The sequence below is a fragment of the Vipera berus genome, assembly GCF_964194415.1.
Source record: "Vipera berus genome assembly, chromosome: 8".
NCBI classification, from domain to species: Eukaryota; Metazoa; Chordata; class Lepidosauria; order Squamata; family Viperidae; genus Vipera; species Vipera berus.
The window spans coordinates 23,081,559-23,108,597 of NC_138211.1; the positions used below are offsets into that span (position 1 = coordinate 23,081,559).

At 44.5% G+C, this 27,039-nt stretch overlaps 1 protein-coding gene across 1 annotated transcript in view; it reads right to left on the reverse strand.

The window, feature by feature from the left end:
* Window positions 1-18,953, reverse strand: part of MYMK (myomaker, myoblast fusion factor) — a gene marked incomplete at its 3' end in the record, with an annotated part of 32,080 nt that extends 13,127 nt beyond the window's left edge. The window contains exons 1-2 of the mRNA XM_081334103.1: window positions 18,653-18,953; window positions 17,468-17,582 (exon numbers count right to left, since the gene is read on the reverse strand). Of these exons, the coding sequence (XP_081190229.1) occupies window positions 17,468-17,582; window positions 18,653-18,787 (250 nt within the window). The 5' untranslated portion in view covers window positions 18,788-18,953. The remainder of the gene's footprint in view (window positions 1-17,467; window positions 17,583-18,652) is intronic.
* Between the last annotated feature and the right edge of the window lie 8,086 nt (window positions 18,954-27,039).

Below are 27,039 nucleotides of genomic sequence, written 5' to 3' on the forward strand. Positions count from 1 at the left end.
AGGGCCTTCATTCTTACTATTCCTGGGTGGCCCTCGTGTAATGACTGGAGAACTCTTTCTCTGAGCCTTGTGGGGATGATGACTCTACTTCCCCACAAGAGACATCCCTTGTGTGTGGATAGTTCATGCCTTCTGGAGAAGTAAGCAATGAACTCTTGCCCTGGTGATTTGTCCTGCCACCCACTGCTCACCCATGATTGTACTCTGCTCAGAACCTTGTCCTTGGGGGTCTCTGTGGCTATGTCCCTTGCGTTGAGGGGGCATTCTGGCAGTTCCTGTATTGCCAGTATTTGGACAGGCGGTGCTGGGTCTGGCTCAGTATCCCTTAGGGGAAGTCTGCTGAGGCCATCGGCGTGCCCCCATCTCTTTGCCCGGCCTGTGTACCAGTTTGCATGAGTATGCAGACAGGAATATGGACCAGCGTAACATCCAGGGTGACAGGATCTGGGGTGTCTGCTTCTCTGTTGTAAATAACCCTAATAATGGCTTATGGTCTGTATAAATTAGAAATTCCCTACCATAAAGGTAGTCATGAAATTTCTTTACTCCTGCAACCACTGCCAGTGCCTCCTTGTCTATCTGGGCATAATTTCGCTCTGCAGCTGACAGGGTCCTGGAGTAGTAGGCGATGGGGGCCTGAGTTCCATCCTCCCTTAAATGGCTGAGGACTGCCCCAATCCCATAAGGGGATGCATCGCAAGCAAGGCAGATTGGCTGGTCCTCCCTGAAATGGGTGACTGTGGTATTGCCTGCTAACAGGTTCTTCAGTGTTTTGAATGCGTTAGTGTGTTTGTCAGTCCAGTCCCAGGATGCTTGCTTGTCAAGCAACCTGTGTAGGGGTTCTGCAATTGTTGCCTTGTGTGGCAGGAATGCGTGATAAAAATTGAGGAGGCCCAGGAATGCCTGCAACTCAGACTTGTTTTTGGGAGTTGGGGCTTCTTTGATTGCCCTGACTTTGGATGCAGATGGGTGGATGCCTTGAGCATCAATCCTGAACCCCAGGAACTCTGTCTCAGTTACCCCAATCTTGCATTTCTCCCTTTTGAGTTTCAACCCTGCACCCCTGAACCTCTCAAGCACTGCCTTCAATCGGGCTGCCAGAACGTCCTCGGAGCTGGCTGTGATCAGGACGTCGTCGAAATAAGGGCAAACCCCTGGTATTCCCTTGAGGGTCCTTTCCATCACCTCCTGGAATATTCCAGGAGCCACGCTGACCCCGAACTGCAACCGGTCTACCCGGAACGCCCCTTTGTGTGTGATTATTGTTTGTGCTTTAGCAGCCTCTGGGTCTACCGGCAGCTGCTGATAAGCTTGGGCAAGATCCAGTTTAGCGAACACCGACCCACCTTGCAGGGACGCAAGAATGCTGTTTACCGCAGGAACTGGGTATGAATGAGCGCTCAGAGCCCGGTTGATTGTCCCCTTATAGTTGGCGCAAATTCTAATTTCACCATTTGCCTTGAGCGGTGTTACGATGGGGGTTTCTCATTCCGCTCCATCGACTGGCGTTAGCACCCCCTGGTCTACCAGCTTATCCAATTCCCGCTCTATCCTATGTTTTAGCGCAAACGGAACCCTCCTAGCCTTCATCTTTATGGGTTGCACCTTGGGGTTTAACTTAAATGAGATTGGGGAACCTGTGTACCTTCCCAGCTGCCCGTCGAACACATCTGCAAAATCCTTGCAGACAGCTTCAAGGGAAAGGCAGCTCCGCGTCTGGTGAATCCCCGTGATTCCGATGCCCAGCACGTTGAACCACCCTAACCCCACGAGGCTGGTCCGCTGCCCTTCGATGACCAGTACACTTAATTTGCCCTTGAACCCTTTGTACTGAACCCTCACCAACGCCTCCCCCCGGACGTTAATGGGTGAATTCTGAAAGTCCGAGAGGGTCAGTCTGAATGGCCTCAAGGGTTGGCCGCTCCACTTGTAGATCTCCTTAAACATTCTGGCGGAGATGATAGACACGGCTGACCCTGAGTCCAGCTCCATCGTGCAGTGGACCCCTTGCAGCTTCACCCTCAATTTCATTTTTGGGGTTAGTGCCGCAGGGGCCCCCATTAGACAAACATCCGGCCGTCCCGCCGTGTGGCTGACCGTCAGACCCAGCAACCGCTGCCCGGTACCTGTAGCGAACTGGAACTCCGCCTCCACTTCGTGCAGGCTATCCCGCTGCTTGCTCCTGCAGACCGCCGTGATGTGCTCGGTTTTCCCGCATGCCCGACACTTGGCCGACTTGAAACGGCAGGTAGACCGGGAATGCTGTCCTCCGCAGCTGGCGCAATGGGTAGACCGGGAGTTGTTCGTGCTGCAGCCAGAGCACTGGGTAGACCGGGGCTGGCCGCACCCGCTGTGCTGGGTAGACCGTGGACCGCAACCGCAATGCTGGGTAGACCGGGGCCGATTCGCGCTGTAGCCGTGGAGTTGGGTAGACCGGGGGCCGTTCACTCCGCACCTGCACTCCTGGCATCTCGGGTCCGCCGCGGCTGGTCTTGGCTCCCTCACGTTGTCTCGGTTGGCGGTGACGGGTCGCTGTTGTCGGTGGATGGCGTCCACTTCCGACTCTGCTCCGTCCATGTCGCTGTAACCGCTCAACTGGTGGATGGATCCACCTTCTCTCGGGTTGGACTCCTCAGCCGCGTACCAGGCTAGGAATTCCTCTTGGACATCCCTCAGGGTCAACTTCTGCTTCACGAAGATTTTCTGGCGCAGCTTCCTGTCCCTCAACCCACAGACGATCCGATCCCGCAGCCGGATCTCTAAGTTTTCAAAGTTACAGAGGCGAGCTGCCTGCCTCAGGGCAGCCATGTATTGCTTGGCAGGTTCACCTGGCCGCTGGTCCCGTTTCTCAAAGCGATACCGCCAGGCGATTTCGGACGTCTCGGGCTTGAAGTGCTCGGTCAGCTTTGCCAGCAACTCGCTGTACCCGACAGTGTGGATGTCGTCGGGTGCACAGAGACTGACCGCCAGCTGGTACGTTTCCGTGCCGCAGCTGCAGAGTAGCGCCGCTGCTCTCTGCCGGTCATCTTTCACCCCGTTTGCCCGTAGGTAGCATTCGAGCTGCCCCACGAATGCTTCCCACTCCTCTGGGCGATTGCTATTGAAAAGGGGATACTGACCCAGTTGTGTCATTCCGCCGTCTCGGTCGTCGTGCGTCTCGGTCCAGGGCTGCCGATTGGATTCCATCTGCGGCTAGCGTTGTCCGGTGCAGGATCCCACCTTCGTCACCAGTGCAATGTCGCGTGGTTGCACAGAGAGACGGACACTTGAGCTGGGTAGTATTTCTTTATTGAGTCACAAATGAAGCTGGAGCAAAGGGGTTACCTGGTGTCTCTTTATACCTGCCCAGGTGAATGGCGACCAATAGATTTAAACCTGGGCTTCCCGCCAGTGCAGGTGGCCAATGGATTTAAACCCTGGCTTCCCGCCAGAGCTGACCATGCCCTGGGGCTGTCAACGACTCGCTCTATTCAGGCTTTCCTGCCAAAAGCGGTTATAGTCTGGAGCTGTGCTGTGCTGTGCTGACATTTCCGTGTATGCTTTAAGAGCATACACTACACCGGGAGACTTGTACTTTCAGACTTCCAAGATTCTATTAATGTCGATTTATAACAAAATAGAAATAACTCATGTGGTCATCTTTCCTGTCTGGCCTGCCAAGTAAAGGCTGACAAGGGAAGTGCATCTGCTCACAGACACAGCCTCTTCTCCCTATGTGGAAGAAGGTGGCAAAACCCTGGAACAGAGCCTAGTGATTTGAGGCACTGTCCCTGTTCCCTTGTTTCTTCCTATGTGGTCAGATAGAACCAACATGTCCAGTCCTGTCTCTTAAACAATGCTATGTGATTGCACCCAGGAAACAAACAAACTTGCCTCCATAGTTACTTGCACCTGTTTTTTGCTCACAGTTTCCCAAACAGTGTTAGGAGAAGAGTGGTGAATTCCTAAGGGTGGGGGGAGGCTATGGAATACAAGAGTGCCTTCTGTTGCTGGTGAGACATTATTCACCAAAGTCAACTTATGAAGAATGTTTGAAGCAGTCAGTTTTTCCTAAAACAAAAGAACTGAACAATTGGTGAACTATGAATTGTGGATGACATGGAGGGGGAAAAGGGGTTTTACCTATGTAGGTTTTTGCAGGAAAATCCATAACTGACTTTGTTTTTGCTGTGCCTAGATGGATCTTTCAATAAAGCTACACTCTTCGTCATTCTTAAGAGCTGGGACTTTCTTTTCTTGAATATGCGAAATGGTTGACACCTTTTCTTTGGAACAGCAGCACCCAGAGGTCTGAACAGCCCCAACTCCGCTCCCCTTTAGATGGACCTTGAAGACCTGACTAAAGTCCTGGCTTTGGCTTACAGATAAGGACATTCCATCTGAGGGGTAGTTGTGTCTCTTCAATTTTTTTGTGGTCTGGCATCTTTTTCCCCCCACTGTACAAAATAAGAGGGTTGAAAGGGACCTTGGAGGTTTTCTAGTCCAACCCCATGCTCAAGCAGGAGATTCCATACCATTTCAGACAAATGGCTGTCCAGTCTCTTCTTAAAAACCAACAGTGTTGGTTTTTCGCTCCAACTTCTGGAGGGAAGCAATTCCACTGGTTAATTGTTCTTATTGTCAGAAAATCCCTCCTAGGTTGGATCTCTCTTTGATAATTTTCCATCCTTTGCTTCTTTGCCTGTCCTCAGGTGCTTTTGGAAATGGTCAACCCCCCTTCTTTGTGGCAGCCCCTCAAGTACTGGAATACTGCTATCATGCCATCCCTAGTCCTTCTCTTCATTATACTAGACATACCCAGTTTTCTTCCCTAAGAAAAACTATTTTCACAATTGCATTTTGTTGGATAAGGCACAATGCTCAAGTCTGTCAAGATCTTTCTGGATCTTGAGTCTATCTTCTAAAGCATTGGCTATTCCCGTCAGGGTGGTGTCATCTGCAAATTTGATGAGCTTCCTCTCTATCCCTTCATTTTCAGTTTCTTTTACTTTAAATGCATAGGGCACCCAGAATCATTGAGAGTGTTGGTAGTTTTGGAAAGGTCAATGATAAAAGAATTAATGTCTATGGTGGATAGAAACTTTGGGAAGCCCTTAATGTTGTCTTCCTGTGTTCGTAAAGAAATCAGTCCCATTTATTTTCTAAATACATTTAAGATTGTAGTCTTTTTATTTTTATTATTTTTATTATTTTTATTCAGGTATAGATGTTGGAAATCCAACACTTAATAGGAATATAGGAATATTCTTTATTGGCCAAGTGTGATTGGACACCCAAGGAATTTGTCTCCAGTGCAGAAGCTCTCAGTGTACATGCAAACAACAAGTGGTGGGTTTGTTGTAAACAAAGTGGTAATAGCTCTGGATGTTGTGTATTGTAGTGCAGGGCTTTTCAACCTTTTCACATATTGTACCACTTTTAGAACATGATAATATTTGATTACCAGCAGTGCTTAGCAAGGTGTCAAAAACCTGATGACTAAAAAAAATGGGGGGTAGAATTTTGGATTTTACTGATTAGATTCATTTGTTGTTATAGAAATGGGTAGTTCATAATATCCCCTTCATGGATTACTGCCTTGTCGTGGCGAAGGGGTTTGCGTAATTCAATGAAGCTATGAGCTATGCCGTGCAGGGCCACCCAAGATGGACAGGTCATAGCAGAGAGTTCTGACAAAACGTGATCCACTGGAGAAGGAAATGGCAACCCACTCCAGTATCTTTGCCATGAAAACCCTATGGACAGTACCAAAAGGCAAAACGATATGACGCTGAAAGATGAGCCCCTCAGATCGGAAGGCGTCCAATATGCTACTGGGGAAGAGCAGAGGACTAGTACTTGTAGCGCCAGAAAGAATGAAGCAACTGGGCCAAAGCCAAAAAGGACGCTCAGTTGTGGATGTATCTGGTGGTGAAATAAAAGTCCGATGCTGTAAAGATTTTTTCTCCATAGGAACCTGGAATGTAAGATCCATGAATCAAGGAAAGCTGGACGTGGTCAAACAAGAGATGACAAGACTGAACATCGACATTTTAGGTATCAGCGAACTAAAATGGACAGGAATGGGTGAATTTAATTCAGATGACCATCAGGTATACTATTGCGGGCAAGAATCCCTCAGAAGAAATGGAGTAGCCTTCATAGTCAATAGAACAGTAGGAAAAGCAATACTGGGATAAGGTAAAGGTAAGGTAAAGGTTCCCCCGCACATGCGTGCTAGTCGTTTCCGACTCTGGGGGCTCATCTCCGTTTCAAAGCCGAAGAGCCAGCGTTTGTCCGAGGACGTCTCTGTGGTCATGTGGCCGGCATGACTACACGCCAAAGGCGCAACGGAACGCTGTTACCTTCCCACCGTAGTGGTCCCTATTTTTCTACTTGCATTTTTACGTGCTTTAGAACTGCTAGGTTGGCAGAAGCTGGGACAAGTAACAGGCGCTCACTCTGTTATGCGGCACTTGGGATTCAACCCGCCAAACTGCCGACCTTCTGATCGACAAGCTCAGCATCCTAACCCACTGAGCCACCGCGTCCCTTCAATACTGGGATACAATCCTCAAAATGACAGAATGATCTCAGTTTGAATCCAAGGCAAACCATTCAATATTACAGTAGTCCAAGTCTATGCCCCAACCACTGGTGCTGAAGAGGATGAAATTGACCGGTTCTATGAAGCCCTATAGCACCTTATAGAACTAACACCAAAAAATGATGTCCTTATCATCATGGGGGATTGGAATGCTAAAGTAGGAAGCCAAAAGATAAGCGGAATAACAGGCAAGTTTGGCCTTGGAGTACAAAATGAAGTAGGGCAGAGGTTGATAGAATTTTGTCAAGAGAATATGATGGTCATAGCAAACACTCTTTTCCAACAACCCAAGAGACAGCTCTACATATGGACATCACCAGACGGTCAACACAGAAATCAGATTGACTATGTGCTCTGCAGCCAAAGATGGAGAAGCTCTATACAGTCAGTAAAAACAAGACCAGGAGCTGACTGTGGCTCAGACCATGAGCTTCTCATTGCAAAGTTTAGGCTTAAACTGAAGAAAGAAGGAGAAAGCACTAGGCCACTCAGGTATGAATTAAATCATATCCCTGTTGAATATACAGTAGAGGTGACAAATAGATTTAAGGAATTAGATTTGATAGACAGAGTGCCTGAAGAACTATGGACAGAGGTTCGCAACATTGTACAACAGGTAGCATCCAAAATCATCGCAAAGAAAAAGAAATGCAAAAAAGCAAAATGGCTGTCTGAGGAAGCTTTGCAAATAGCTGAGGAAAGGAGGGAAGCGAAAGGCAAGGGAGAAAAAGAAAGATACGCCCAATTGAATGCAGAATTCCAGAGAATAGCTAGAAAAGATAAGAATGCCTTCTTAAATGAACAGTGCAAAGAAATAGAAGAAAACAATAGAATAGGGAGAACCAGAGATCTTTTCAAGAAAATTGGAGAGATGAAGGGAATGTTTAATGCAAAAATGGGCATGATAAAGGACCAAAATGGCAGGGATCTAACAGAGGCAGAAGAGATTAAGAAGAGGTGGCAAAATTACACAGAAGAACTATACAAGAATGAGCTTAACGTCCCTGATAATCACAATGAGGTGGTCACTGACCTCGAGCCAGACATCCTAGAATGTGAAGTGAAGTGGGCCTTAGAAAAGCTGAGCAACAACAAAGCTAGTGGAGGTCACAGTATTCCAGCTGAGCTATTCAAAATTTTAAAAGACGACGCAGTAAAAGTGCCACACTCAATTTGCCAGCAAATTTGGAAAACTCAACAGTGGCCACAGGATTGGAAAAGATCAGTTTAAATTCCAATTCCAAAGAAAGGCAGTGCCAAAGAATGTTCAAACTATCGCACCATTGCACTCATTTCTCATGCTAGTAAAGTTATGCTTAAAATCCTACAAGCAGTATGTGGATCGAGAACTACCAGAAGTACAGGCAGGATTTTGAAGAGGCAGAGGAACTAGAGATCAAATTGCCAACATACGCTGGATCATGGAGAAAGCTAGAGAGTTCCAGAAAAACATCTACTTCTGCTTCATTGACTATGCTAAAGCCTTTGATTGTTTGGAAACTATGGCAAGTTCTTAAAGAGATGGGCGTACCAGACCATCTTATTTGTCTCTTGAGAAATCTATATGCGGGCCAAGAAGCAACAGTGAGAACTGGACACGGAACCACTGATTGGTTCAAAATTGGGAAAGGAGTCCGGCAAGGCTGTATACTGTCGCTCTGCCTATTTAACTTATATGCAGAGCACATCATGAGAAAGGCAGGGCTAGATGAATCAAAAGTTGGAATTAAGATTGCCGGAAGAAATATCAACAACCTAAGATATGCAGATGATACCACTCTAATGGCAGAAAGTGAAGAAGAACTAAAGAGCCTCTTGTTGCAGGTGAAGAAAAAGACTGCAAAAGTTGGGTTGAAACTTAACATTAAGAAAACCAAGATCATGGCATCCGGCCCTCTCAATTCCTGGCAAATAGATGGGGAAGAAATGGAGGTAGTGACAGATTTTATTTTCCTGGGCTCCAAGTTCACTGCAGATGGAGACTGTAGCCAAGAAATTAAAAGACGCTTGCTCCTTGAAGCCTTTGAACTATGGTGCTGGAGAAGACTCCTGCGAGTCCCTTGGACTGCAAGGCGATCAAACCAGTCAGTCCTAGAGGAGATCAACCCTGACTGCTCTTTAGAAGGCCAGATCCTGAAGCTAAAACTCAAATACTTTGGCCACCTAATGAGAAGGAAGGATTCACTGGAGAAGAGCCTAATGCTGGGAAAGATTGAGGGCAATAGAAGAAGGGGACGACAGAGAATGAGGTGGCTGGATGGAGTCACTGAAGCAGTAGGAGATGGTAGAGGACAGGAAGGCCTGGAGGAACATTGTCCATAGGGTCGCGATGGGTCGGACACGACTTCACAGCTAACAACAACAACAACAAGTTTATAATATTATGGAAAAGTAAAAAGTTGTGGTTCAGTGTTAATTGAACAGAAGAAGTTGGAAGTCAATGCCTTTTCTTTTCTTTTTCCCCTTCTCCCCTCACTTTTTCCCCTTTTCCTCCCCACTGTGTCCTACTATTTGCTTTTGTATTTTTGTCTTTTATTCTAAAAGGGACGCGGTGGCTCAGTGGGTTAGGATGCTGAGCTTGTCGATCAGATGGTCGGCAGTTTGGCGGGTCGAATCCCAAGTGCCGTGTAACAGAATGAGCGCCTGTTACTCATCCCAGCTTCTGCCAACCTAGCAGTTTGAAAGCACGTAAAAATGCAAGTAGAAAAATAGGGACCACTACGGTGGGAAGGTAACAGCGCTCCGTGCACCTTTGGCGTCTAGTCATGCGCTGGCTCTTCAGCTTTGAAACGGAGATAAGCACCGGCCCCTAGAATTGGAAACGACTAGCACGCATGTGCGGGCGAACCTTTACTTTTACCTTTTTATTTTATTCTATAATCTAATAAAATGTTACAAACTGTAGAAAAAAAGTTAAAAAAGTACCGGTTTTAATTTCTTCCATGGCAGTTCTTTGCTGAATCACTTCCCTTTGCACTGTCAAATGTATGATGAATTTATACATATTTATTAATATGCACAATTACCAACTGGCTGGTCGGCCCTGCTTCCTCCTTCCACAGTGTAGTAAGAATGCACACATACACCCAATTCCTTCACTGTACCCCTAAAGACACAGGAATCAAGTGCAAAGCAAGAAAGGCTCACAAAAGCCTCAGAGAATAAAAAAACACTAAACTCCGGGGGGGGGGTGTTCTTTAAGCTGCCTCAGGTGTGTTACGTGTCATAATGTTGCAATATGAGACTGAAAGGGTCCAGCAATTGCAAAAGGCAATAAACTTAAATTAAGCCTGTTTACCTACAAAGAAAAGTTGCTAAAAACTCAGGATAAGGGGGTAAAACTAATTACATTTGTTTAAAGGGATTAAGCCAACACTTTGAACTCATTGCTAGTCTTTGTGAAACAGACTAAAATATTCCAATAACCAAAGCACACAATCTGAGCCTCTGAATTGCAAAATGCTGTAAAAACTGTACAAAAATCATTACGGTATCAAGCTGCCAGCTGATCCAGAACTAAATAAACCAACCTCCTTTCTGGCATGATCATCTCCCAGCTTTTCATTTTATCAGCACTGATTGCATTCTCCTGGCTGGAGAAAACGAACTAGGGGACCTTTTCTTCCAGCAACAGCTTCTTATTCTTCCCTGTCTCTTTTTTCCTCCCTACCTGCTGAGCTCTCTTTCCACAGCTTCTTCTCCATCCTCTTTCCTGCAAAAACCACCTCCTTTTATAGCCTCTCCTCTCCTTCGTCCTTCTTTTCTTTTCAATTCACCTCCAGGGACGGAAGTGCAAATCAACTGAAGCCAATCAGCTGGAGCCCTGCCGGCGCTCTTGGGTCTTCTGCCAAGCCAGACAGTCCTTCAGCTTCAGCTGCCTCTACCTCAGGCTTGGGTCACTTCAGCTCATTCCCCTCCCCTGCTACACTTGTCTAGGAGGGTCATGTGACACCTGCCATGTGCCAAAGTACCACTGGCGGTACGCCTACTACCGGTTGAAATGCCCTGTTGTAATGCAGCAACCTAATGGAATTTCAGGTCCTTCTGAAAGTTGGGGCAGGGCAGACAGAAGGACTCTAGGTGAATCAACATTAACAAGTCACTGCTTTTAATTGGCTTTAGACCCTCAAACTGGAAACCCTATGGAGAATACTTTTCCTGCAGTTGAGGCTTTGCTCAGTTGAATCCTGAACCGGGTGAATAAAGAACCTTGTGGACATAAATGCTGGCAGCTGAGGCTGAATCAATCCAGTAACATTAATTCCTAAGATTTCAACTATGCCCCATTCCTTCTGGGACCCATCTCTTTTTTTAATCTCTTCCTACATTGTTTCCTATCTTGATCAGCTGCAATTTTCTGCACTTTGATTTGACCATTGAACTGTTTTGTTTTAGAATAGAATAGAATAGAATAGAATAGAATAGAATAGAATAGAATAGAATAGAATAGAATAGAATAGAATAGAATAACAGAGTTGGAAGGGACCTTGTAGGTCATCTAGTCCAACCCTCTGCCCATGCAGGAGTCCCTACACCATTTCTGACAGATGGCAGTCCAGTCTCTTCTTGTAAGCCTCCAGTGATGAAGTACCAACAACATCTGAAGGCAGTCTGTTCCATTGGTTGATTGTTCTCACTGTCAGGAAATTTCTCCTTATTTCCAAGTTGAATCTCTTCTTGATTAGTTTCCATCCGTTATTTCTTGCCTGGACTTTGGGTGATTTGGAAAATAGGTTGACGCCCCCCTCCTCCTCTCTGTGACGCCCCCTCAAATATTGGAACACTGCTATCATGTCTCCCCTGGTCCTCTTCACTAGACTAGCCATGCCCAGTTCCTGTAACCATTTTTCATATGTTTTAGACTCCAGCCCCCTAATCATCTTTGTTGCTCTTCTCTGCACTTTTTCTAGATTCTCAACATCTTTTTTGTAGTCTGCAGTATTCTAGGTGTGGTCTTACTAGAGTTTTATAAAGTGGTATTAATCCCTCACATGATCTTGATTGAATCTCTCTGTTACTGCAATTTAGGATTGTGTTGGCTTTTTTGACTGCTGCGTCACACTGTTGGCTCATATTTAATTGATTGTCCACTAAGACTTCAAGATCCCTCTCCCAGTTGCTGCTAGTAAGCCTGGTTTCACCCAATCTATATGTGTACATTTGGTTTTTCTTGACTAACTATAAGACCTTACTTTTCTCTACGCCGAATTTCATTTTCTTAGATTGGGCCCAGTGTTCAAGTCTGTCAAGATCCCTCTGGATCTTGAGCCTATCAAAGAGGGTATGGGCTGTTCCTGCCAGTTTAGTGTCATTTGCAAATTTGATAAGTTCCCCTTCTATTTGCTCATCTAGGTCATTTATGAAGATGTTGAAGAGTACTAGGCCTAGGACAGAACCTTGTGGTACCCCACTCCTTACTCCTCTCCATGTGGATGTGGTGCCATTGAGGACTACTCGTTGAGTACGGTTTGCCAGCCAGCTACAGATCCATCTGGTGGTGATGTTGTTTATTCCATCTTTTTTTAGCTTACCAAGGAGTAGGTTGTGGTCTACTTTATCAAATGCCTTACTGAAGTCTAAGTATACTATATCCGCAGCATTTTGCTGGTCTACTAGTTTAGTCACTTTATCAAAGAATGAAATAAAATTGGTTTGGCATGATCTGTTTTTAACAAGCCTGGGTTGACTACTGATTATAACTTTTTTTGCTTCTAGTTATTCGCAGATCTGTTTTTTTATTATCTTTTCTAGGCTCTTCCCAGGTATTGAGGTTAAACTGATTGGTTTGTAGTTTCCTGGGTCCATTTTTTTATCTTTCTTGATTGGGAAGCCCTTTCCCAATCCTCAGTACTTTCCCAGTGGTCCAGGATTTTTGAAAGATATGGTGCAATGGTTCTGCCAGCTCCTTCAAAACTCTGGGATGTAGTCTGTTGGATCCTGGTGATTTATGTTCGTCAAGATCAGACAGGTGTTTTACTTTATTCCTTTGTTTCTTCAATGCTTTGTCCAGTTATATCACTGAATTTTGTCTTAAAAGGTTACTTACATTTTCCTTGAGCTTTTTCTTGGCTTTCTCATTACAATGCACATCCTGCTCTGTCTTGCTGCTCTCTTTTTTTACAGAAAGTGAAAGCATGTTGTGTGCACCAACATGGCTCTAGGGTAGAGACTGTGCATATGAGGAAAAATGTGTGTGACAAAAAAGGGGTGTGCTGCCACCACGTGGCTGTTTAGGAGAAATTACAATGTGGGCAGTCAGACCCTCCTACCCTATGATGTATTTCCTCTTCCCTTCCCTTTCTGGGATGGACTTCCTCCGCCTTTGTCTCTGGAGAGAATCCCATCCTGCATTGTCCAGCTAACATGTGACAACAGCAGATGTGCAGTCGCTGGGAATATTACCATTTTCTGACCTTGGAGATACCTTGGAAATATCTTGTAAATGCTGTACAAACGTCATCTTACTCTACATGCAATAAAGGTATTTCTATATGATAAAGGGTGTTTCCACGAGTTCAAACTATCTGAAGAGAGCTGTTAATGTTAAGGAAATCTGCTTATCTAGACCATAGAGGTCTTATCAAGAGATTAATTAATGCACAATGGCTTTGGATCCAGAATAGTCAGAAAATGGTAATATTCCCAGCGCCTGTTGTCTGCAAATTTCTGCAATCAAGCATAGTCAGAAGATGTGTTTTAATTCCTTTCTGTCTGCAATTAATATATGTGTATGCTTTCTACAATCAAGTTTAAAACAGTTAAAAAATGTAATTTGAATTCCTTCTGTCTGCTTCTAAAGTGTGTGTGATTCTCTGCAACTAAAGCTCAGTCAAAAGTGCATGCCTGCATTTAAAATCCTGTGAACTCTTGTTTCTTTCTGTCTCCCTGTGGAGACCAGCAAAAAAGACCAGTTAAAATCTTACTGCTTCTCTGCCAGCGAGTTTTAGAGTGGCTGTAAATGCTAATGAACTTTTACTAAGAGTGCCTCAAATGCAAGATTTAGAATTTCCTGTCTTCTCCAAAAGAAAACATTGCCTCTCACCTAAATTGAGTAAATTCAGAGATTTACTGTTGAAAAACAATCTGTTTCAGAGCTATGCCTGCTAGTTTGCTAAGCTCTCTTTGTCCTGAAGATTGCTGCAGCCATAAGGAGCAATAAAGCAATTAGTTGCCCTGGTAACCTAGATCTTGGTTGCTGCTCAGTCAAAGAGACCCCCACTCTTGGAATCCAGGAGACAAAAGGCCAGCTTGAATTTATGCTAAGGCAGGCAGCAACCCCTGGTGGCCAAACTGAAACGCTTAAACGGTCTGCAAATTTGAAACGCATGTGAAAGCTTGTATATAGAGAGAGACTTTGATTCACACTTATGGCAAGCTATGCAAGCATTTTATATGAATAAGCAAGTGATTTATCGTACTCTAGCTATAAACTAGGAACAAAGAGCAAATTAACCTTCGTCAGACACAGTTTACAGCCTATGGTTGGTACTCTTAATACGGACAGGAAGTCCCTCGAGAGTTCCAGACCGGCTCACGACTAGTGGTCATAAGAAGGAACAATTTGCCTCACTTTGCATCCAAATTCAAGCTAGAGACAATAACAGGCTTGCATCCAAACAGCGACCTCTAGTGGTCAAGGGGTGAACTTCGTTGAAGTACTCACCTACACAAGCAGCACCCCAGTGGCTGCTCAGCAAGTAAAGGCTTGTCCTCAGGCACACATAGAGTGCCCCCTAGTGGTCAAAGGGTGAACTTTCCTTAAGTCCCTAACCACGCAGAAGGGTGCCCCTAGTGGCCAACAAGGTGAACTTCCCGAAGTCTCTGACCACACAGAAGGCACCGCCTGGTGGTCAAAGAGCAAAGTTCAACGAATTTAGTCAAAAATAACTAGGAAGTTTTCTGTACCTGTCCTAGCCATGGAAATTGATGAACTAAACCAGCAAAGAGATCTCCTAGTGCAAGATGCAAAGAATAAGGCAAAAATCTGTATTGCTGATCATCAACTAAAGTCACAGTACGCTCTGCTAGATCCTCTCGCTCCAGGGCTTCAACGATATATCACAAGCTACTAGAGGCTGCACTTGCTTCTTTTGTCAGGAAGGAAGCTGAAATAGAAGCCCAGAGAAAAGCCCGTCAAGCAAAGGAGGAAGCCCGAATGAAAATTCTGCAAATAGAAAAGGAACGAGCAGCTGCCCTGGCAAAGCTGAAGGTCTATGAACAAGCAGCAAAGAAAAACACCGATGTGGAGTGTTCCATCCCTATAGTAGTGGAAGATCCGATGGAATGCACCAGCCAATACATGTTAAAGCATAATGTTTGCAACGATGCAGAGCCATCTTCCACACTGCCTACAAACACCACAGAGACCCCAGAACTGCAAAGGCCTGTACTCCTTCAGCACCACAACACAAGTGCATTCTCTGCACTTTTCACTCACCACTCAGAGACCACAGAACTACAAGGGCCTACACCTCTTCAACAACACAGCACAGGTGCATCAGCCGTGCTTCCTACAGACAGCATAGAAGTACCGCACCTGCCAAGGCCTACACCTTCTCCATGCCAACATGTGGGTGCGTCAGCTGTGCTTCCTACAGACAGCACAGAAGCCCCAAGCCTGCCAAGGCCAGCACCTCTTCAAAGCCCAGAAGCAGGTGCGTCAGCTGTGCTTCCTACAGACAGCACACAGACCCCAAGCCTGCAAAAGCCTGCACCTCTTCAACACCCAGAAGCAGGTGCACCAACACTTCAAACTGCATCACCTCTTGCCGATGACAACATAATTTTTAGCAATGATCAACGGTTGAATCGACAGCCAGCACAAGCTTTAGAGAATACACCGCAGCTGAATGCCTTTACAACATCACTCTATCCTGGTGCACCTCATCCTTATTCACCAGAGAACCTCCATACCCAAGGGGCCCAACAAGTTTCTTTGGCATCAAGGAGTGAGGGGTCAGATCGTTCTGACCATGCCAGGTACATGATTCGACAGGAGCTTCTCAACTCTAGCCCCTCAAAGTTTAATGACCGTCCAGAAGGTCAAAGCAACCTTCAAACCTGCTATTGCTGATCTCAACTTCAACATCAGAGAGGAACTCATTCTACTCCTTTTCTTTCCCCCATTCTCATATTTTTGCAGGTTCATCAGTCACCATGCCTGGACGAACAATGACCCCAGCTTCAACTACCCTGAATCCAGTGTGCCTGCACCATCACCAAGGTATGTTAACACAGCAGCTCAACACAAAGACTCACATGGAGCTGTGTCTACAAGAAAGACGAATAATCTCCACCTCAATGGAGTGATTCAGGTGGTAGCATTTCACCTCCTGTACCATCTCCTCCTAAATGGAGCGATTCAGGTGGTGGAGATGAAGATCCCAATCATCACTGTCCTATTCACAAACTGCCTCACCCCCTCTTAGAAAATGTCACCAGCTTAGAGCAATGACTATACAAGAGCAGAAAGAATAAAACTTGGAATATGCTACAGGTGGTCATTTTGTTAAAAATTGTAAAGCCTTTCTCAAGTGCACAGAATGTGATAGCGACAAACACGATACAGCTACGCATCCTGATCCACTTCCAGGCAATCCACAGCAACCACCTGTATTCAACCCTGCTTCAAATTATGGTAGGGAGCAGCATGGCGGGGAGCAACAAAGTCACGCTCCAGTCACCAATGTTTCATCTTTACCCTATCTTCAAGTTAGAGACCTTGTTCTCTTTAAGGACCAACGACCTTAAGAATCGAAGGGCACCAAAAACTTTCATCAGACCATCACAGAACTTGTCCTGCTTTTGCCCTTGAAGACTGAACTCGTTGCCTTTCCTTGTTGAATCCTGCCTTCAAGAAGAAAAGTGCCTTCAACTTGATCCAGACTATTGAGGCCTGAAATGGCAATTGTTATTATTGCAATATGTATGCATGTTCTTTTATATCTTTCAGGTCTTGAACACAACAAGCAAAACCTCAGCCTGAAATGGCAGTTTTTATTATTGCAATATGTATGCATGTTATTTCTTATATTTCTCAGGTTTTATACCTCATATATCTCATGTTGATTTTTATAACTATCAGGTTTTATGCCTCATATGTATGCATGTTTATTTTATATTTCTCAGGTTTTTATGTCTATCTCAGGTTTATTACTTATATCTCTGAGGTATTTATGACAACTAGCAAACTACAAACATGTATTTGCATTTGTATAACTACCGTTATATGGTTTATATGGTGGTATTATGTAATACCAGACAGGGAGTGTGCTGCCACCACATGGCTGTTTTGGAGAAACTACAATGTGGGCAGTCAGACCCTCCCACCCTATGATGTATTTCCTCTTCCCTCCCCTTTCTGGGATGGACTTCCTCCTCCTTTGTCTCTGGAGAGAATCCCATCCTGCATTGTCCAGCTAACATGTGACAACAGCAGATATGCAGTCGCTGGGAATATTACCATTTTCTGACCTTGGAGATACCTTGGAAATATCTTGGAAATGCTGTACAAGTCATCTTACTCTACATGCAATAAAGGTATTTCTATATGATAAAGGGTGTTTTCACGAGTTCAAACTATCTGGAGAGAGCTGTTAATGTTAAGGAAATCTGCTTATCTAGACCATAGAGGTCTTATCAAGAGATTAATTAATGCACAATGGCTTTGGATCCAGAATAAGGGGGACATGGACTTCTCTAGTAGCCATTTTTATTAGGAGGGGGTCTTGGAGCACTTTTTCTTAATGCTAGATATTGAAAAGCTGAGAGATTATAAAGTTCAAAGATTTCCTATGCAGTTTTGATTATTCCCCTCTTCAGATTTCCTTAATGCTCCCCCCCCCAGACATATACTCAAAAGAAGCAGCCATTCTTGCTTACCTATCAGTGAGACCCACATGGATAATGTGGTTCCAAAAATGCTAAAGTATTGCAGCAGATCATACTTCATGAAACAAAGGAAGATTAGCCCAGGGCCTTCACAGGCATGGCAGACCTGTTGAGAAACAGTTGCTTGTTTATTTCCAGGATTTCTATGGTAAAAATTGTAATTTTAAAAAGCTGCAACAGAATCCTCTTGTTTGAAAGACAATTAACCCTCCCCCTTTACTTTGTAAGGATATTCCAGTGGGCTGGTGTCATTGCAGAAAAAATCCCAATCATCTGTGGACAAAGGCTATAGTCTCAGAGGACAGAAGTAAGTTTTAAGATTCTTCGCAACTTATGTCATTAAAAGTTGAAACCAGTTCTCTGAAATGACCCGAAACAAAAATGTTAAACCATGCCAGACTTGATGGACCTCTGGCTCCTTGCCTGTCCTGACTTTTTTAAATACTTTAATTAGGCTTGCATGCTTCTGGCCCACTGCACCATAGGCATTGTTCAGAAATAAACAGCTTGGTGTTTTGATTGGCATCCACTCAGATAAACAACAAAGATTCATCGGATAAAAAGTATAGATGTATAGATGCTGAAAAAGTGGTCAGCGCTATGCAGGAACCACAAGTATTTCCTTCCATTTCTATCAGATGGGCAAATTACTGTCTTGGAAGAGAGCTGTAACTGATATGCTGTAGAGCAATAGAGGAGGGAGGGAGGGAGGGAGATAGAATGTTTTCCACAAGAACCTGAAACCTTGCCCATGAAAGTCCTGCAACACTTGGTTGTTTCTGCTGGCACCAACATTTTCTTTGAAAACTATCCTTGGCATTCTGTTTCTCTTCTTGTGTGTAAAGGATTTTTTTTCAAGCTGTTAAACAACTTGTTTTTTTCAGGATCCGAAAGGCAAAGATCCCTGGTTAAACTGGGACTTGGTTCATAATATATCATTGTCTCCAGAATTTAACAATCTTAGTCTGTTACAGCAAAAAGAACAAGCCTCAGACATGCATTGCAATTGGGGTGGAGGTGGGGTCTAACCAAATATGTTATGGGAAAAAGATACAGAGGAAGAAAAGCACACCGACATTACTTATACTATTTTCATGCAAGAATACAAAGCCACCCTCTCTCTTTTTTATGAATGAGAATTCTTATTCAAAAGTTTTAGTGGGAAGGAGGACTTACCAAGATGAAGAACATGGTGAAGAAGTAGACCATGGCCTCCATGTGAAACTGCCTTTGGGCTGCAATGCTGATGGTGGGGAGGAAGGCAAGGCTGCTGATGGTGGGCAGGAGGAACTTGGCAGCTAAAGAGCCCATTGGGAGGAGAGCAGCTCCTACCCCCCCCCCCCCGACTGCCCAAGAGACTGAGGAGCCAAGGTCAGGCCCTGGGTGTGCTGTGGAAAGGGCAGTTTGGACCAAGGACAGAGGACTTGCATGCCTCCTTGTCTCTTCTCTTCTTCAATGGAGAACAGTTGCTGAGAGCCCACCGGCTGCTCCTGTTCTCGGGTTCCACTTGAACAAATGGCCCCTTCCGTCTCCCAGGAGGAGGTTTCCCTCTGGAGCCAGCTGTCTTTGAAGCAACTCCTGAGAAGGGCAGATGGGGAGGAGGAGGAGGAGGAGATCATTCTTGGTCGCTGACTGAGCCCTTTGGAATGAAATGTTCCCTATTGGGGCAAATGTGTGGGGAAGAGAGGTCCGGGGTCTGGCTCAAGGCAAAAGGGGATTTGATCTGCTCTCCGCCTTGTCAAACCTTTTTCCTGGCCTCTTTAGGTGCCCACTCTGGGCACACAGAAGTACCAGATTGCACCCTATATAAGGAAATGTAAATGCAAGTAAATGCATTATCACAATTAAAACATGTGATAATGTAATGCATAAATTCCAAACCTTTATTCTTTCTTGTTTATCATATATGTATGCCACTTGACTCCCATCTTAAAATAAAAGCCTCAAAATAAAAATCAGAATACGATTCGAATAACAAAGGTGGAAGGGACCTTGGAGGTTTTCTAGTCCAACCCCCTGCTCAAGCAGGAGACCCTATACCACTAATTAATTAATTAGCTATTAATTAATTGTAAGGTAAAGGTAAAGGTTCCCCCACACATGTGTGCTAGTTGTTTCCGACTCTAGGGGCCAGTGCTCATCTCTGTTTCAAAGCCAAAGAGCCAGCGCTTGTCCAAAGATGTCTGTGGTCATGTAGCCGGCATGACTAGACACCAAAGGCACACAGAACGCTCTTAATTAATTGCATATCTATTCAAAAACATCAAGACTAAATTGCAAAAAAAAGAAGCTCTTTCCTGGAAAGGAACAATGCAGCTCAAATGGGAATGGGGGCTCCCCTGGACCTCAGTGTTGGCTCAGATCAAGCCAAGCCAGGAAAGTCAGGCAAAAATCCAGATGGTTAACTGGATTTTGACCAGCAGGTTGACTTTGCTGGTACCACCACCCCAAGGCCTCCTTTCATCGCCCACATGGCTGTCTCTCAGGGACATTGCTGGATCAAAAGAACTTTCAAGGTGCAACCAAACTCCTTTCTGGCCAGGAGGTTGAGGAAGCACCTTGGGAGAATCAGGAGAAATAACCCCAGCGACGTTTTTTGTGCCACTTTCTGTGTCTGTTCCTTGTAAGCCTTTCTTGAATGTCTTCCAGAGAGCTGGTGCATGACATAAAAAACAGACTGGCCCATCCACTGCAGTAGGTATTCCCTTGTATATTTTGCTGTTGGACATTCAGATGCTATCTATGATTTTTCATGAAGGAATGTTTACCTTTTCTTATTTTTTAAGAATAAAAATAGAATATGTCAAATTTGGCCCCTATGAGGTTAATTTCCCATTTTCACATCTCAGGCACAGAGCCAGGAAGATGGCACTACAGAACCCTTCTTTTTGACAAGGTTATATTTTCCTTCTTTTTATATTTCCTTCTTTTTACCCTCTTGCTTGCTGACAAGGTCTGCAGGGCTGCTCTGCCAAGTCAGGACAAGCAACTCCATCGCAAGATTACAGAACTTCAGAGTTGGAAGGGGCCTTGGAGGTCTTCTAGTCCAGCCCCCTGCTCAAGCAGGAGACCCTATACCATTCTGGACAAATGGCTGTCCAGTCTCTTCTTAAAGCCTCCAGTGATGGAGAACCCACAGCTTCTGGAGGCAATCATTTCACTGATTTATTTCATACAATTTACCACAGGAAAAAAGTAGAATAGATTGGTTATGAAGTTACATGACAGTCACACACAGGCGCAAAGCAAAACCATCCCATACTATATTAATTAGTTAATCCTCTTTCACTATCACAAAAGTCACCTATCTCTGGGCATGTTTTTAGTATGCTAACAATAAACTCTGCTTGGCTCTGGACCCTTGTCCAATGCCCCTAACCACTGATTAAGTAAACCATCCCCTCACCTTCCTTTATTCAAGTGATGGGGCCTCTTCCAAGGTGTCTTGTCAAACATTAGCACCACAACCTGCCAGCTGTTCTATGAAGGGGACATTTGTGGTCAGCCTACAGAGTGTCTGCAGTTGACCTCTTTAGCTCTTACTGGGGTGCATTAAATAAATATTGCTTCTAGCAGGCAAAAGCACAATGGTTAAGGTTGGCTAAAGTTAATCCATAGCTTATAAAACCCTCTAATATGTATTAATAATCTAATAAAACTTAGGTAAATTTCCATTCATCCTATACAGTGGTCGTAACTTTGAAACTGGGTCATAAGCAACTTTGGATGGGAGGTTGTCATAATGTCTAACAACCATTAAGTGACCAGTCATAAGTCAAGGACTACCTGTATAGGAAAGTGATGAGCGCGATCTACACTTTCTGTTTTAGCAAAGGCTACTACAAAAGGAATTCCATTGCCGGGTTAGGACTTCTGCAAATTAAATAAATACATCCATTCAATGTGCACTGTGTTGTTATATGCCGCCTCACAAATGGCAACAGCTCTGTCCAATTTGTTTGCTGATAGTTGACATATTCGTACTCAGGTGGAAAGCAGAAGTGAGCTTCTGGGAGGACCTAATCATCCTTACAAACTCTTTCCAGAACTTAGCAGTAAACTGGACACACACACCCCGCAATCTGAAATTATGTGCTTATGCACCCCATGTAGTCAGTAGATGGTTCACTAGTTTCTGGGCTGAGGGGAGTCCAGCACAGACAATGAAGTCGGCTTTCTTGGAAAACAGGTCTATCACAGACCAAATCACTGTGGTCCCCCTGCTCTCCGGTAGTTCCACTATAAAGTCCATTGCTATCTTTTCCCAGGGTCTGGTCGGATCAGCCACTTGCTGCAGCAGCCCCAGACTCTTCCGTGGTAATCTTTTGCTGGCAGCACAAACAGCACAGCTCCCCAAATCAGTGTCTTTCTTCATCTTTGGCTACCAGAACTGATGATTGGCGAGATGCAGTGTCTTCAGGAATCCAGTGGCCTGCCTGCATTGCAGGACTTGCAGTCACAGGGGGTCTCAGACATACAATTTGTTACTCCCTTCCATGCCAGTCCCTCCCTCATAATTTGTTCTTTCTAATGAGCCACAAACTGTGCATTGGTTTGCAGCTCTTACTGCAGCTGCTGGGCAAATGCATCAGTGGGGGGTGAGCTCCTCCTCTTCCCCTGCCATCTGGTTGTCATTTGCACCACTTGTTGCCTATCGGGAATGACAAACTCACCACTTCCTGCTGAGTGCTTTTGTATTGGGACAGGGCATCAGCCAGGAAGTTATTCCCTCCTGGAATGTTCAAAATCAAATCTCTTGAAATACTGCATCCATCTGATTTGTTTAGGTGAAAGTTTGCAGAGGGTTTTCAGGTTTTCTAAGTTTTTATGATCAGTCCACATTTCAAAGGGGGGGTTGCTTCCTTCCAGGAACTGCCTCCAAGTTAGTAGCATCCACCATATCGCAAAATCCTCTTTCTCCCACAGAGCCCATCGTCGTTCTGTCTCATTAAGTTTGCAAAATATGTATGCGCAAAGCTATAAGTTTTCCTTCCCATTACATTGGAGGAGGACGGCTCCTACAGCCACATTGCTGGCATCTGCCTGGATCACAAAAGGCTCTTCGGGATTTGGGTGTCTCAGCACTGGTTCAGCGGTGAAGAGCCCCTTTAACTTTTCAAATGCTGCTAGTTCAAAGGCTGATTCGGCTGGGGCTTCTCCCTCCCCCTTTTCCAGTGTTTAACAACTCAATGATTGGTAAGGCAATTGTGGAAAAAGAGGGGATGAATTGCCTGTAAAAATTTGCAAACCCCAGGAAACTTTGCAGCCGCTTGCGGGTGAGTGCCTTGCCACTCCAAAATGGACCTCACCTTCCCCAGATCCACTTCTATCCCCAGTTTAGATTTGTGACTTGCATTTGACAGTTTAGCATACAGCTTAGCATCCATAAGCTTTTTCAGCACCTGTCATATGAGCTTCACGTGCTTATCCATGGTTTCAATGTAAATGAGGATGTCACCAGATACACTAGAACCCCCTTATAAAGATGCTGCATGAACACAGCAGGAGCCTCTTGTAGTCCAAATGGCATCACTTTGAATTGGTAGTTGAAGGCTTTCTTCCACTCATCACCTTCCTTAATTCTCACTCAGTAGTATGCCTACCTCAATATTCTAATTTCATGAATATTTTCCCTTTGGCTAAATGTCATAGCATGTCCTTCATGAGAGGGAGGGGGTACATGTTCTACACACACACACACACACACACACACACACACACACACTGTTAACCCCATGGAAATCCACGCATAATCTCAGCAACCCATCTTTCTTTTCCTTCAATAGTACTGGTGCCGCTGCTCAGGATTTCACCACTTGGATAAACCCTCTTGCTAAATTCTTATCAATGTACTCCCTCAGCCCCTTCATCTCCTTCAGAGTCATGGAGTACATTTTCAGTTTAGGTGGTTTTGCCCTGGGCAGGATCTCGATAGCACTATCTGTGGGGCAGTGAGGGGGTAGGACATTGCATTCTCTCTCGCTAATGCCTCCATGAGGTCTTGGTACTCCCTCGGGATGGATTGCAGCTCCTTCCCTCCTCCAATGCTCCCTTGCTGGACTCAGGTTTTTTTTTCCACGCCCCCTCCCTCTCAGGCTACTTTGTCTCCATTTCCAGAGGGCACATGGCCTTCTTCCTCATAACCATACATTTAGAGGCTTTCTCCCAATAGATCTGGGGCCCCCACTTGGCTAACCAAGCCAGGCCCAGGATCATGTCCTCTACCAGGTTTGGGGTGACCATAAATAGTCTCTTGGTGGTTCCCCCAATTCTAGCTGCACCAGTTCCATCAAATTGTTGGGGGCAATTAAGCTGACTTTGTAATAATGCCGCTTGGGGGTGTATGAAAGCCCTAATAAGCAGGCATATACATAGAATGAAGGCTACTGCTAAGCTTGTAAGCCGCCCTGAGTCTTCGGAGAAGGGCGGGATATAAATGGAATTAAAATAAAATAAATAAATAAATAAATGGGAAGCCCCCTATCAGCATGCCATTATCCTATTCAAACTTCACAGGTTTCTTGAGCTTCCTCACATCTAATCCTAGCCTCTCCACTGCAGCTTGACTAATTAGGCAACGAGTGCTGCCTGAGTCTATGAGGGCCTTTACCATCCCCCTCACTCCTGATGTCTAACCTAACTTCAAGGTGGCCTTTACCATCACTCTCCCTCACTCTCGCTGTTGGAGAGGATCATTGGCGGCTTCTCTTTGGTCAGAGTTCCATCCCCTTCACTCTCTGTGCTGCTCATGATTTCATCTTCACCTTCTTCATTGGCGTCTTTGGCTTCAAGGGAGTTGGTGCCTTCCTGGGGGTTGGTGCTGGGCAGTAAATTACTGTTCTATTCTAGCCACTGTGTGTGTCAAAACCTGAAAGAGGATTGCTTGTTCCATGCACACACTTTTCCTGCCTGAGAGAGTAAAAACCTTTGAACCTACTTGCAGCCAGAAGCTGCTGAAGGTGTGTGTGTGTGTTGTGACTTGTTCTGGAACTTGCCAGAAACGTGGGAGCATTTGGGGAACATTTGGAGAAATAAAGGGGTGGTTTGAACTGCCAGCTGACTGTGTTGCCTCAGTGCCATGCCCTCGGTCATCACACCTATTTCCACTACTCAGGTGATCCTGGAGAGAAAGATAAGCCTCCAGATAGCTTTAATGACTCGCTAAAAGAATGCAAATGAACAGCTATCTACAGGAGTATAAATCTTTCCATTCCCTACCATCCAGTCAGAGCTGAAGAAGCTTCTGGGATGGGAAGCAAAACAAAAGAAAAACAAAAAAGTCCAGCTGCCTCATGAAAAAGCATCTTTGGGAGATCTCTGGAGGAGGCTCATGACTTGTACAAAAAGCAAGCTGACAAAAAGCACACGGAACCTAAAACCGCTGTGTTAGGGCTTCTAAGCTTATTAAATTGGAATTGGTTGGAAACTGATCAAAGAGAGAAGCAACCTGGAATTAAGGAGAAACTTCCTAACAGTGAGGACAATTAACCAATGGAACAGCTTGCCACCAGAAAACATGGGCATCACTGGAGATTTTTAAGAAGAGAATAGACAGTCACTTGTCTGAGATAGTATAGGTTAATCAGTGGAACAGCTTGCCCTCAGATGTTGTAGATGCTTCATCATTGGAGGTTTTTAAGAAGAGACTGGATATCCATTTGTCTGAAATGGTATGGGGTCACCTGCTTGAACAGGAGGTTGGACTAGAAGACTTCCAAGGTCCCTTCCAGCTCTATTCTGATTGATTAATTGATTGACACTTGGTTTCGAACTGCTAGGTTGGCAGGAGCTGGGCAAGAATAGGAGTGCACCCATCACATGGAGCTCAGGTCTCAAACCAGCCAAAAACCGAGTGTCTTGACCACTACTTCGCCTCAATAGAATATATCAAGAATATGTCAAGAATATGTCAAAAATAAATCTGACATAAAAGAGAATTTGGAAAACATTTTTGGATTGTATTGTATATTTTTGCTTGTACCATATCAAAACTTGGGGTGTTAATAAACATATTTTCTTAATATTCTAACTCAAAAATACAGATTAAATCAGAATAGGTCTTCTTTGATAGCTTGGGTAGAATTTACTTTTATTATCTTTTTTATAACCACTACTTTTAATATTTATATATTGATAGGATTTTACCTCTGATTTCTTTCTTTTCAAAATAATTATATATTTATTTACTTAAAATCAACTAGTTTACTCTCCTTTATTATTTTTATAAATAACTCAAGGTGGCGAACATATCTGTACTCCTTCCTCAACCCTGTGAGGAGGGCTGCACTGAGAGATAGGGACCAACCCAAAGTTCCCCACCTGGCTTTCATGCCTGAGGCAGGACTAGAACTCACCGTCTCCTGATTTCTAGCCTGGTGCCTACACCAATAGACTAAATTCTAATCTTATTCTATGAAGCTTCTAAGTCCCTTGTTTATTCCCTTCATGTTTTTCTCTATTTTCCTCTATTGTTGTTTGCCTTTCTTTTCTTTTTCATAATCTTTAATTTTAAAAAAAAATCTCCAGAGGTTTTTCTTAATTAGTAAGGATGGTGGGTCAACAGCTGATGTACAATTTTCAGCAGCCACATTGCTACATCTTAGCATGAAGTGCTTTGCCGCAAACATGGGGCTGGCAATGCAGCTGTTCTCCGGAGGAAGCTTAGCAGGGTGGCACAACTTCTACACTCTACAGGTTTAATTTCTATTTCCAGAAGCTTATTCGCCAAAGGTGGATGCCACATTTGTCCAGCTTTGCTCTGAAAAAGCTTATGAGAAATAACCCCAGCAGCTGCTAATAGCACCAACTGCTGCTACTGCCCAGATCAAATTAGCACCCTTTCCTTGCCTCAAAGTGAAGGAAATGAACACATATGTAAACCACGATTGATCAACCGAAGCCCAGAATAATAAAAAAGCCTTCACAGCAGTTGCATTGATGTGAGAATTGAAAGTTCTTCCAGAGAAACAAAAGGGCTGAAACCAAAGCAAGAAATCCCTGAAGGAGGATTTGCTACCTCAGTTGCTTCTTAACCAGCAACAAATTCATCCAGAGCACACCTTTCAATGCTCCCATATGTATCTAATTGTAAGGACCCACTTCAAAACCTTATCCCAAGAAAGCAGGAGTCTTGGAATATTTCCATTCCAAAGGGAACTTTTATTAGGAGAAGCTGACAGCAGGCATAGAAAGCAGGATCTGAGGGTTTCTCACTCAGGTCAATAGATTAAAAGAGCAACAAGCAAACCCCACCCCAATAGTTCATCCAGTCAGTTGTCTCCTAATTGCTTCTGTTAGCACCATCATTGTTATTCTTTCATTCAACATGGTCTTTACATCTTCAGGCACTTTTGGTAATTTAGCTTTTTCCAAGTATTGTTTTATTTTACCTTCTGGTATTTTCTCTCGGCTATATAATTTTTCACAGAATTCCTTTATTATTTTTTTCTTAGTTTCATTTTGGTATTGAATAATACCAACCTCATCTCTCAATCTTTGTTATCAGCTTTTTTTCTTTCTCTTTTTTAAGTCTGTAAGCAAGCCATCTTCCCGGCTTATTTGCA